Raw genomic sequence first — 13,603 nt, 5'->3', positions numbered from 1 at the left:
TGTGTTCCTGGGCCCCTATTGACCCCCACCGTACATGGCAGTTTCATTATTTTTCCAGAAACCAAACAGTTATCTGCAGCTGAAATGATTAGTGGATTAATCAATTAGTCAAGTGACCTACAGTCAATTTTGAAAATTGATTAATCATTTGAGTCATTTTTTCAGTAGAAAAATGCCAAAAGAATCTACCGGTACCAGCTTTTCAGATGTGAATAGAATTTTAAAAAGGGAATGTGAACATGTTAATAAGTTATTATACACTATTTATACACTGAATGATCAATCAGTGATTAAAGGAAATAATAGTCGGACATATTTGCAGTGAAAATAACTGATGGTTGTAGCCTTACAGTACTCTTGATATTACCTTGCCTGAAGTTTTCTGTGTGTTAAGTACTTGACACATGGGAAAAAAATGGAAAAATTTGATAAAATATAACTTTACAACAAATGAGCTCAATATAAGTCAGTCAAAGAAGGTCTCAAAACTAGTTTTTGACACAAGATCCCCCCACGACACCAGGGCCACAAGATGGAGGCCTGAGGACCTGTTCCAATTGATATACAATGGTGCAACAAAATGACAAATATATGTTAGTCAAATTATGGAGACAAAAATGATTTGTAGTGAACCTGGGGATTATGGGGTCCCCCGAGGGTCTGGAGTCCTTGGGCAGATGCCTGCTTTGCCCAGTAGGTAATCCAACCTTGTACGGAGGAACACGTTTCTCAACAAGTTGGAGCACTGAATACTGTTAGCTATTATAAATTCTCAATTACATTTCTCATCTATATTTGTATTAACATTTTGCCCAGTTTTATTTTTATTTACACTTTTTACAATTTTGTGTTTCATTATTCCTCTTTAGGAATATTTATTCTTTTTGCATGTATTTATTTCTTCCTTAATTTCAGTCCACAAAGTTTGGTTCATCAGTTAGTTTTGAAATTCTTTGGTATCAGAGTGTAGAAATGTTTTAAAGCTAATTTTAAAAAAAAAGTAGTTTACAGTCACGCTATAGAAATCACCAACGTCAGCAGGCTTCATCCCTGCCGACCATTTATATCTGTACAAAATTTCAGGGCAATCCATCCAGTAGTGGGTGAGATATTTCAGTGTGGATCAAAGTGGTGGAACAACAGTTTTTTAGACTGATTTGATAGTAGGTGTGTGTTTAGAAAATTCTCATTCTGATTAACTGAATTTTAATAGGGGGCATCTACTGACCCCGCTTGTTCTCCCACTCTCTGTGCATTGTGTATGTACTAGTTTATAAATCCAAATTATTTTGTGGTAACTCTATTTTGCCAAAAGTGTGTAAACTTTCAAAAAACAGATTTTAAGTCGGGGCCCCTCTGCAAGATAAGGCCTCGAGATTATATAATAAAACACATGTTAAGGCCGCTATGATTTCAGGTGAGAAACTGGAAGGTTGAGTTTCAAAGTAGTGAAGAAAAATAAATCAGCTTTATATAAAGCACTAAATAATTGTTATTTTCCCCAGATATCTTAAGGAAAATTCACTTTATTTATTTATTTATTTAAGTCTGTAAAAGCCACTGCTACATATTCATATTTCTTTAAAAAAAAAAATATATATATATATATATATATATATATATATATATATATATTTTCTTTTTCATCCCTTTTATTTTCAAGGTCCGGTTGCCTCTTTTCCGGTAAAACCCCGTGTAATTTCCTAAAAATGGAGCCATGTATCCAGGGCGGAGCCACAGCGGGACAGGCCACGCCCCATCCAGTTCAGACCACTGAGGCGTTCAGGTATCCTCAGAAACTGCAAAACCTCCGTTCACAATCAGAATAATGGTCAAATAAATGGTCACACACACACATAGACACACACATATATATGTGTACATATATGTATATATATATATAAAACCCTCAGTCACAACTATAAATAATGAAACCAGGCACATTCAATAACAAAGACGATTAATAACTATAACAGAATTATTATTGTTTAAAGAGATAACATTTCAGTTCACACTTTGGAATCCATTGAAATATGAAACTAGACATTTTGAATTACTTAATATTGATTTATTTATTCATACATCACATGAAACATATACAAAACCAACAAATTTCAAACACATCATGTATAAACACAACTAAAAATTCAAGTTTATTTTACCAATTTTGAATCTTGTAATGTAACATTACTACCGCTAATACCAATGCTACACTGCTACATGAGCAAAATTAATTTTACCTCCTGGAGTCTTTACAGGACACACATTCATGTTAATTTTCACATTCACCTTAAATTCATGTTTATGAATTAAACTTCTTTCGTCTTTCATATTCATACTTAGACTGACTCTCACATTCGCATTCATGTCATGTTTTCCGTCCAACCGGTCGAGGCAGACGGACGCCCACCCTGAGTCCGGTTCTGTTGGAGGTTTCTTCCTGTTAAAAACGGAGTTTTTCCTCTCCACTGTAGCCAAGTGCTTGCTCATGGTGGGAACTGTTGGGTTTCTCGCTATAATACTGTAAGGTCTTGACTTTACTCTGTAGAGTGCTGTGAGATAATGTATGTTAAGATTTGGTGCTATATAAATAGAACTTAGTTGAGGTGAAATAATGCATCAGTGTTTCAATCCGTGAGCAGCAACACAGTAGACTTCATCTACAGTAAGTGAAGTAACCTGCTGTGTTCTGTTAAACAACCCTTTTTAAAATATTCTGCTGATTTCACTCTTTCCATTGACTTTGATTGAAAAAATACATTCAGTTTAGCAAAGCCTTGCACGAGTTTCCCTTACTGTATGAAAATACAATAAATTAGTTACTTTTCATAAGGTGTCAGTGAATGCATCACCGAAGGCTCTGCAGTGTTCACGAGTCACCACCTAGTGGACAGAGAAAACTACACTACCATCCTGACAAAATGGAATAAAAAATCATTTATAAAATATAACAGTTTGGGTGTTTTGGACAGTTTTGGTGTTGTCTGTAGTTTTGTTTTTGTTTTGTTCTCATTTGTTTGTGTGTCAGGAGTCTTATAGGTGAGTTGTGCAGATGATCTCAGGTGCAGTGGTCTGGCCTTTAGCTGACTTCCCTTCATCCTTTGGTGGAGGGGTGGAGGTCCCTGGCCACCTGAACCTGGAAGCCAGATGAGGAGGGCTGCATCATTCAGACTGCATTAAACAACGTTTTTTCATTCTACTGTCAAGTGTTTTTTGTTTGACTGATTGTTTGTTTTGCATCATATGTAACTTTATTGTTTAACAATTGTTTGTAATGGATATGTACCGTGAATCACAGTTGACCTCAGTCACCAGTGAGGAGCTCCAGTGCTAAAAGCCGCTGATTTGCTCAGCGACACTCATGACTCAACATAGTCATGGTCAGTTTGAGGGTACATTGGTGAAGATTTGTTCATACATGTATTGAACCCCTCTAATCGGTAAACAGTAAAATAAGGCTGATATCCAAAAGCACCTACAGGAAAGTGTGAGTGAAACTCTAGTCACCACCAAAAAGCCACACAAGTGTTCAGCCATCGTATCGGTAGCAAGACACTGCTTTAGTTTGAGGGAGGCCCACAAACCTTACGCAGACGGTGAGCTAGTGCCGGCCAAAAATGAACAAACAAATCTTTTCTACTGCTTCTTTTACAAGCGTGACACATACAGTGTGGATTCTCCACTGGTACGTACTGCCACCAGGAAATAGCCTGTGGATACCACTCCTGATTCCTGCTGCCTGCCATGTTTTTTAGAGACTAACTGCTGCGTATTAGTTAAGTTACACAACTTTAGGTGTCTCTAGGTGTTAATAACTGTTTTAGATTTTGGTTCAAATCAATTGTCTCCATGTCATTTCTTATTTCTGCTACTGTCGTGACAACACAACACACGACCGAGTTGGTAGAGTTTTATTTATCACAGCTGAGTAACAACATTTTTTTCTTGATTTCATAAGTTATCGGCTTCATGTAGCCAACAGCTTAATATTTTGAGAGGACAATGAAGCATTGCTTTACATCCACTCAACACCAGCATTTACTGTTGGTGTCCTCTGCACTCTTTTGTCCTGAAAGGTGCGCAACACCAAATACTTGAAAACTCGAAATACTCAAAATCCTGGAAATACTCCAGATCTGGTATAGACCAAGGTAATATGACACTCGAACCTCCGAGCACTACTACCAAGCAGGATCACAGATATTACACATACAGTGAGCACTGTAATATGACTGTGCAGACTTGCCTGTGTGTGGGCGATATCTGTTGGATGGTGTCGGGAAGCGGCTGCCTGAAGGTCTCCGGGAGGAAGACACAGAGGACAACACTGAGCAGTGACAGAGAACCCACAACGATCCACGGCAGGAACTGATAGAACACGGCTGGGGACAAAAGCAGACCACATCAGGACAGGTCAATGAAGGGGGAGTTCATGCTTTCAAGATCCGTCTGCCACAGAACCTTGTGAGCATTAAAGGGTCAGGTCACCCAAATTACAAAAAAAACAAAAAACAACACACTAAAAATCTCAGCATGTGAAACCGAAACTATCTCCATCGTTAGATGCAACTGAGGGCAACTGAAAAAAAAAAAAAAAAGTAATTTTTGTAATTTGGGTGAACTGACCCTTTAGAAGCCTGACCTGGATGAAGCCTCAAAGAATCCTGATACAAACTATGACATTCCTCATGCCACTTATCATGCTACTACTACTGCTACTAAAACAAGTATTCTGATTCTCTGCAGATCAACAACGTCACACACAATGTAGTACCAAATTTTAAAGTGTGAACTTTACACGTGAAGAAATTGGTTCCAACGAATCAGATGTGGTAAACAAAAATGTTATTATTTATACACTGTCTACAGTACGACGTATGAAGTGAAGGGTCTCACCAAGCTGCAGCAGGTAAGGTGAAACCGAGGACCCCGCTCTGGAGAACATGGCACAGGATGACATGGCTGTGTTCCTGATGACTGTGGGAGACAGCTCACCAGTGTACATGTACAACACCCCGGTGCCGGCCATAATGCCAAATTTACCCAGCAGCACCAGGGACAAGGTGAGACCTGGATGACCTGCGGGGCGGATGAGGACTGTAAGCTGGTGTTGGAGGAAACAAAGCTTTTAGAGGCACAATTGCCTAATCATGATATAACTAAGCACGGGGGGCCTGTCAAGCTTTAGATTTCTCAAAATGTGTGGTGTGCATGGGGCTGTAGTAAGGGGGATATTTTTTTTATATAAGGTGTTTGGAGGGTGGCGTCTTGTATTTAGCCTTTCACAAACCACCCGAGCAAAATCGCAAGGAATGGACAACAATGTGTTGGTCTGATCTAACTTGAACTGCAAAGGGAAGCCTGCCCAGCTGCCAATCTTATTACATAACTTACAGTATGAACCCAGTCTTACTTCCAACGCTGACGAACCTCATTAGCTAACTACATTATTCTGTGGGAGAACAGGTAACGTTAGAAAAAATCCCTGGTGAGGACTGAAACATCTCCGGCGTAGAAAAACCAAGATGCCACGATATCAGGGTAGCATTAGCAGCTCCATCCTACTCCTCATTAGGTTCGGTGAAGTTTAGACTCCAGCCAAACTCATTTCCTGAGAGAGCATTGCATTTGCAAAATAAATGGGCCTTTTCTCTTTTAAAAGTGAAACACGCTGTTTGAATATGCAAACAGCAAAATATCAATCCAACCTATGTGTTGCTTGTGCAACAATGTTTTTATATAGTAAGCATCCAAACAGGGGTTATGTTAGACCAACGTTAATTACACTTTTATTTATAATACTGTACTGCAAAACTAGGGCTTACTGGTTCCACTCTGCAATTCAAGAACAACGCTGCTCCTTCTGTTAACCTGAACATACAACATTAGCCTCAGTCTGTTAGCATAACATCATGTATGAAGCCTATTTTAAAGTTCCCTGTGGATTTTTAGACCTCTAGTAGCGCTATGGAGCTGTTTCTCTGTGAGTCAGTCCCCGTGTGCGATTTACAGTCCTATCAGCGGTTTCACACTATTCCGCTGATCTAAGGGTGGCAGTAACACAACAAGATATGCAGCAATGCAGCAACAAGGGCGGGGGATAGGGAGGAAACATGGATGTAAACAATGCTCAAAAACAAATGCATATGTTTGATGAGGAAGGAGATGTCTTCAACACATTTCTCAGACCCTCAAGGATAGACATGATGCGTTTTGGTGAGAAACACTGAATGTAAACATAACTTTTGTTTGTTTACAAGGAAAGTCGGCAGAGGGCCAGGGTTCTTGTTTTAAAAGTCATCTGGAAACATTAAATAGTCAGCTGAAGAGAGAGTTTTCAACCAACTCACAGACTTACTGTTGGCAAATTACTCAACATTAGCTAACCTAAGTGGACGCTCACTGGCTAGAAATGAGAAGCTGTTTTCATCTACCTCTGTTCTGAAAACAAGGATCAATTTTATCAAAAATTACTAAGAATTTTAATGGTAATTTGCAACTGTCCTTGACAGTAACTAAAGGGGATAGAGCTTTTTCAATCTTTTTTAACAAGATGAATATTTATGTTAACAAGGAAAGAGGAAAAAGCAAAGAAATAAACAAACAAACAAGCAAACAAAGATGTGGAGGAGTACAGCTACCTTGTACTTGTCTTACTCACTGTACAGAGTGATTTGGATGAGGAGCAGCGCTAGCGCCCCCAGCAGGGTGAAGCTGATAAATGACAGGCGACGAGGAAGACTGCGTGCCGCCAGCCAGCTGGTGACGTATGCTGGGAGCTCAACAGCCGACACCAGGATGTAGTTTATGAAGGGGTTTCCGTAGAGGCCAGACATGTTGAATGACAAGCCAAAGTAGCTTACACTCAAAGAAAACCTGCAAACAACAAGAGAACAACACTTAAAATCTGAAGTCCTGCTGGCTAGAGGCTTCCACGTTGGTAACAGCAAAAATATGAAAGTAATGAGCAAAACAAACAACAGTGTGATGATTTAGCCACTCTTAAATATTTACCAGGGGTGGAGCTAAAATGTTGCTGTGAGGGTGGTGTTAGAGGAAAGGTTGTCTAAAGAGTTCATCCTCTGGAGTGCAGGAATGTGATCAGGAAAAGTCAGGGCATTCTGAACATTAGATTATAATATTGCTTGTGTGAGACTGGATGATTTGTCCTGATGGTAGTGCTACAGGAAAGGTAGAGGGTCACCAAAATCATTAGTAGTCATCCACAGAAGTGTTATGGAAATGGACAACTGGTTATCAAGATACTGTATGTGGCTCTTTATGGGCGAACCAATTGATCTCGCAATTGGTAGTACTAGAAAGTAAAAAAAGGGGGAAATCTCCAGCATTCCAAGGAAAAATTTTGTGATGGAAGTGCTTTAACTCACCAGATGAGCCACAGCATCAGAGTGATATGTCGAATGTTTTTGGTCCCCAGCAGGTCCAGGAAGCTGAGGGACTCTGCCCTCTGGATTGTTGCCTTTTCAACCTGTGGAGAGACAGAAAATACAGTAGAATGGCCACTGTCCTTTAGAGTGTGGAACAAGACCAAGGTTAGAGGTCCTTACGCTGGCTGACAGGAAGATGACACGTGGAGGTTCCACGCGGTTCTCCAGAGCTGCTGACCTCAGCAGGAGTTCTGCTTCCTGCAAACGGCCACGAGACACCAACCAGCGAGGAGACTCTGTAATCATCCTTTTGGACAGACAGACAAACACAAAAATGTGTCCTCTGTAATTTGTTAGAAGAAAATGTTTTGGTGGAAACCGGGGAAGGACTATACTGCCCTACATAGTGAAAATCTTGGTAATGTCTGTTATACAGGTCATCTTACCACCACAGGGGGATACAGGCCAGGCCGGGGACAGCCATGATCAGTGACAGGTGTCTCCAGTTCCTGACCAGGTAGGCGGTGCCAGGCAGCAGCGTCATAGAAATCACATACATAAAAGGCAAACATAGGCTGGAGAAGAGAACTCTGGTCGAACCAATTAGGATCTCTGAACCTGTGGAGGAAATGCTATGTTTAAAAAAAGTACAATCATGGACAAGTGCCCAGTAGACCTTTTTATATTTCTAATTGTTTTGTAGGATTAAGTATAAAATAATGATGGCTGTGTCAGTAGAAATACATCAGCTATGTTATTGAAAAGTTGACAAGCTGACAACCAGAGAGGAAAATAAAGGTCAGAGGCCACAGTGTCCTGAAACTGAAAATAACCCTTACCCAGTACAAACGCAGCTACGTAGCTGGCGATCTGTCCCAGGCCCAGCATGAAGAAGAGCACAGTGAAGACAGACCAGGTTGGAGCAAAAGTCACAGCGGTGCTGCAGACACTAAGCATGGCAATGGAGCCGAACAGAATAGGCTTCCTACCAAACCTGGAGTACAAATACGACAGAGCAGTGTCAGCAACATAACGGTTCTCTGTTCAGATATTAATGCCAGAGAAGAGAGACACTGAAGAAGCAAGATATTGTCGTCCGCTGCTATGACATTCATCCAAATCAACGGTAGATGTTTTCGACCATGGAAGCTTAAGGGGGGCCCTCACATCAGGGCCCGGATCGAAGTACACTTGACCGCAAAGCCCAGTTAATTTGATTAGTGTGAACATCAGGTACCAAACCGTGCCCGGTTCTACTTGGAAAGGTGGTCTCAAGTACGGTTCATGTGCACTCTGTTAGAAATGCATCAGGTGTGAAAACTACTGTACCAAAACATGGGATTGGACTGCTATCTTAGAATGTGATCGCAAGTGTACTCTTCTTCTTCTTTGTGTTTATTCGCAGATTGCAAACCACCTACGTGCATACCGCCGCCAACTGCATCGGAGTGTGTGGATACGTAAGTGTACTCGGGTACAGAACAACATCACTAATGTGAAAGCTGAACTGCGGGGGATGGGAGGGGGGGATTGTACTCCAGCACAGTCTGTAGCAATCATACCTAATATGACAACGCCCTAGGACTTTTTTATGTCCAGCGTAACTCTGTAGCAGCTGAGAGGATTGGCTAAGGGAGACAGTTTAAAATAAAACTGAAAAGTACCGGTCAGAGAGCTGTCCAGAGACGAAGCACCCGCACAGTCCCCCCAGGAAGTAGACAAGAGAGGTCAGAGGCTGTTTCCATTGGTCACCGCACACCAGGTTAAACTGGAAGACAATGGACATATGGGAATTCTGCTGCAAACATAAAAATATGAACTGGAATAATACAGCAGACTGAAACAATGGAATATAAAGCAAACATATGAATGCAACCTGGAATAACACAAAACAGACACAAAAAACATAAACTGGAAATCACTGCAGAAAAAAAGACCAGTTCCTCAGGTCACCAACAGTCAAGTACCCCTGGACACAGAGTGCTTTGACCTGCTCTATCTGGACTTGATTTTTCTGTTTATATACTACTGATTAACCGGAGTCAGTTTTTCCTGAGTGTCTTGGCTTATGATCCCCCGTGTCCTGCTTAAGACCACTGGTTTGTCCTCTGGGCCTGGACCACCTGCATGTATCTCCTCTGAGCCCTGTCCTTTAGCGTCCAACTCCTCTTAGTCTGGTCTTCCAGTATCTAATTTCTTTGAACCTGGATCTCCAGTGTCTTCCTTCTCAAAACCCGGTCCACCAGCATCCAGATTCTTAGAGATTCTTAGAGACGGTCCTCCAGTGGCCTGCTATTCTGAGCCCAGTTCTCTAGAGTCCATCTCCTTTGAGACGGGTCCTCCAGCATCCAGCTTCCCAGATTGTGGTCCTTCAGTATCCAGATTTCTAGAAACGGTGTCCTGGTCATCTAAAAGCCCATTGCTGCAGAATCCATCTCCTTGTTGCCTGGTCCTCTGGTATCCATCTCCTTAGATCTTTGCCCTTCAGTATATAGATTCTTAGATCTTGGTCCTTTAGTATCCAGCTTGTCGTAGTCCTCCTGCAACCAGCTCCTCTGTGCTCTGTTCTCCAGAAATCAACCTCCACCCTGTCCAGTCTTGCAGCATTCAGCTCTTCCAAGCCTGGTCCTTGAGCATCCAAGTCCTCAGAGCCCAGGTCTCAAGTGACCAGATTGAACCTGGAATTCCTCTATCCAACTTCTCTGATCTCAGCCCTCCAGCATGTGGGCTCTCCCTGTCCAGACTGCTGGTTTCAACAGCCTCCGAATTGCTTGGTTTCGGTTGGGCTGTGACATCAGCTTTTTTCTGGTCTGGTCCTCCTCCTCTGGGTTTTCCTCCTGATCTGTTCTACTTGTCACTTCCCTATGCCAAAGGTTTGTTTGTCCATCACTGATACAACTTGCTTAACAAAAGGCACCAAGCTGAGATGAACTTTACAGAGTTGCCTCAAAATAGCACAAGGACATAAATCACTGCCTCTGCTTCATCATCTACATTGCGAAGTTGGCGTATCTGAGCCCTCCTTGTTTTCTTCGATGCCTGTTTACCTGTTGCCTTCTAGTTGGTCAGTGCCATCCCTGCCTTTCAATTCTGTGCTTTTTCTTCTTCCTCCTTAGTGGTTTACTGACTGTCAGTCTGAAGGCCATTATGTTCAATGGAGAGTCTGGCGGCAGCTGCAAGAACTATAACAACATCAAAGTTCAACCAATTTCAATATAGAGAAGAATGAAGGAGCTGTAAATATTACGTGGCACCAAGTATAACTCTACTCTTTTTTCCCACCTGGAATTGAGTAAAAATATATTAAGGATACCAGAAAATATTGTAATTGTCTACATTCTGTTGCCATCCGTAGTTTGACAATCAGCTGATTTGTACAATGGGTAATGGGTAATGCAGTGCTCTTTTTCTTATTTTCTACCTCATGCAGTCTAAGTGTGCTTATGTATTTGGTGTGTCGCACCAATAAAACCCAAACAAAAAATCCCAATACCTTACTATATAAATTCAATGAGCTATACTATGTTGTTATCCGTGGACGATACTCTCTTGGTAGTTACAACCCACAAAATGTTAATGCATTTTACTGTTTAGTACAAACAGGAAATGAGACAAGACTTTAGAAACTTAAAGAAAAAGCAAAATACAAAAGATTTTTTTTCTTAGATGTTCTTGGAGCTGTTTCGCCACCAATGAAAAATGTTTTTCAACTTTTTCTGGCTAGCTTTACTCCATGAATGTAGTAATAGTATGTTTCCTCACATTGTTGAGTATATTTAATTCAATCACTTTCCCTTAGTGAACTCTACAGAGTCAAAACCTGGTTAGAAGTAATAGTGTAGTTGTAGAAAATGAAATGTGGTCGTCCTTTTTTGAATTTGAAAAATATTCGGACTCCGAAGTTCAATGCAGATTCATTAATTTGCATACATTTGCATTCATTTGTCGAAGTTAAAGACCCCCAATTGCTCAGCTACTGAGTGGATTATTGGGACCGTTACTGTCGTGCAGAAATAGGAAATGTAAAACACACACCTTTATTATTCTCTTCTCTGAACCAAAATATAATTTAAAATCCATTTTAGATAAAGTTTAAAAAAGAGGTTTAGCCATTGCAGCAGAAGTTTTGGCATTACACCACAAAGATAGATCACATATGCAGGAGACCCCAATCCAGTCATTTCCAGTTTCTCATCTTAGCTTCCTGCAGTTATCTGAGGGATGTCAATGATTGGTGACCACTGAGAAAGGTCATGACCACCCAGTGGTTTCACATACAGAAGCTGTTCTGACCAGACTGGATCCTTATTTAATATGCTGGAGTCTAAACAGTAACCTACAGTCGGCAGGAGGACGTTGTGTCCCTAATAGTTACAGTAACAACAGTGAAAACAAGTACAAATAATTGGATTAGTACTCACAGAAGATGCAGTAGTAAACTCCACAGTAACACTAGTAGAAGCAGTAGTTCAGTACCTCAGTGACTACAGTAGATTGGTAGTACTCAGTACTGTAGGTCCACCCATCTTTACAGCCCTCCTGCTTCAGGCTGGAGAAGAGGATATCTGGACCTGATCCCAGCAAAGACAGGTTCTGGATCTGGTCATGGCTGAGTCTGGTTCCCATTGCAGACAGGTTCAGCACCAGGTCCAGCTCGTACCGACTACAACTGCTCCTCTCTGGCCTCCCGGCCACCTCCTGACCAGGAAACAACATCATCACTATTTCCAACCTGCACTGCAACAACAGTCTGGGAGGTAGAGAGCACCAGAGAAGCCAAAGTCGGTTGAGACTAGACCAGTTTTAACCCGCACTAGGATCATGGCCTAGACTAATCCAAAACTATCCAGTAAATTATTATCTTACTGCATATAACAAATAAGTTAACTTTACCTTAAGCCAGGTATCCCACAGTGCCAGAAAGTAACTTTTACTCATGCATTGTACTTAAGTACCGTTCTAAGGGACTTTATTTCTGCTGCTTTATACTTATACTATATACTATACTCATATACTTATACTTCTGCACAACATTTCAGAGGTAAAAATTGTACTTTTTACTTTTTACTTATATATGAAAAACATATAAAATATTATCCAAATTTTTAACTTTACAATCTCAGAAAATATTCAAGTATTTATTCTTGTAAATTTGAAGACTATAATCTCAGAAATTTTACATTTTTTTTTCTTGGAATATTACCCCCCTCAAACAGAAACTGTAATGGAAAGTCAGTTGGAAGACATTAAAGAAATTTTGGTTTGGGAAATGGGTTAATAAATGGAATTTTTAAAAAGTCAATTTAAAGCCTTACGGGGGGCAAAAGATTTTGATTCCATTTAAAAAAATATTCATTATTAAATGATAAAAAACAAATGATGAAATAAAACTCGGAATGTTCCCATTTAATAATCTTTTTTTTTTTTTTAACTTTATTGATCACTTTCAGAATCATTCAGTTTGAACAGGGCCAAATTCCAGTTCTGACTGGTTCTGACCTGTACTGGGATGCTGGCCTGGATCCAGTCCTGGCTCAGGTTGCTGTTAGCGGGGATGTGGCAGTGGTGGGGGGGGTTAGCCAGCAGGAAGATGACGGACAGGATGTTGTATCCACATGGAATGGAGGTGAGACAGAGCTGGAAGAAGACTCTCCTCTGGAACGGGCCCCAGGTCCCCAGGAACGACACTGACTCCTCGTAGTCCTGCATTTTACTGGACTCTGCCGATACTCTATTCTAGTCTAATTAATTAATTTAAACCCACGGTCAACACTTCAATTTATCAAGTGCTATTATAAGTACTGAATCTATGACGATTAAGTTGACTACACATGCACAAAGAATAGCGATCTTAAAACTAAAAATACTTTTAGTACTACATTTAGAAAAATATTACTACTCTGCTGCAGTATCATATATGTAAAAACTAATAATCTATCAGCAATATTACAACAATAAGTAAAAATATGTTCTGTTACTACAAGCACAATAACGGTAAATACAGTTCTCCCACCACTATGAGATCCAATGCAATAAGTATAAATATTATAGCTCTCTGAATAGAAATACTACTAGTACTCCTTTTGTAGCAGTGTCCGCTTCTTTTTGCAGGATCTCCCCGTGGCTTCGCAACTCTTTTATCCAGACTAGACAAAAGGACTCCTCCTCCTCCTCCTCTCATCCTCCTCCTTTCAGAAGTCTGTTCTCTTATTGAA

At 40.6% G+C, this 13,603-nt stretch overlaps 1 protein-coding gene across 1 annotated transcript; it reads right to left on the bottom strand.

Moving 5' to 3' along the window:
* Nucleotides 1–2,230: 2,230 nt before the first annotated feature.
* LOC120801742 (solute carrier family 22 member 4-like) lies at nucleotides 2,231–13,230 on the bottom strand. The gene is made up of 11 exons (XM_040148962.1): nucleotides 12,888–13,230; nucleotides 11,865–12,086; nucleotides 9,053–9,156; nucleotides 8,228–8,382; nucleotides 7,835–8,006; nucleotides 7,569–7,695; nucleotides 7,389–7,489; nucleotides 6,662–6,876; nucleotides 4,897–5,079; nucleotides 4,247–4,382; nucleotides 2,231–3,136 (listed from the first exon to the last, which is right to left on the bottom strand). Exons 1-11 carry the CDS (start codon nucleotides 13,095–13,097, stop codon nucleotides 3,034–3,036), a joined length of 1,728 nt encoding a protein of 575 aa, XP_040004896.1. The 5' UTR covers nucleotides 13,098–13,230; the 3' UTR covers nucleotides 2,231–3,033.
* Between the last annotated feature and the right edge of the window lie 373 nt (nucleotides 13,231–13,603).

Source organism: Xiphias gladius, chromosome 16 (genome assembly GCF_016859285.1).
Source record: "Xiphias gladius isolate SHS-SW01 ecotype Sanya breed wild chromosome 16, ASM1685928v1, whole genome shotgun sequence".
Taxonomy (NCBI): domain Eukaryota; kingdom Metazoa; phylum Chordata; class Actinopteri; order Istiophoriformes; family Xiphiidae; genus Xiphias; species Xiphias gladius.
Note: the sequence above shows the minus strand (reverse complement) of the source record. Positions and strands in the feature narration are given on the sequence as shown.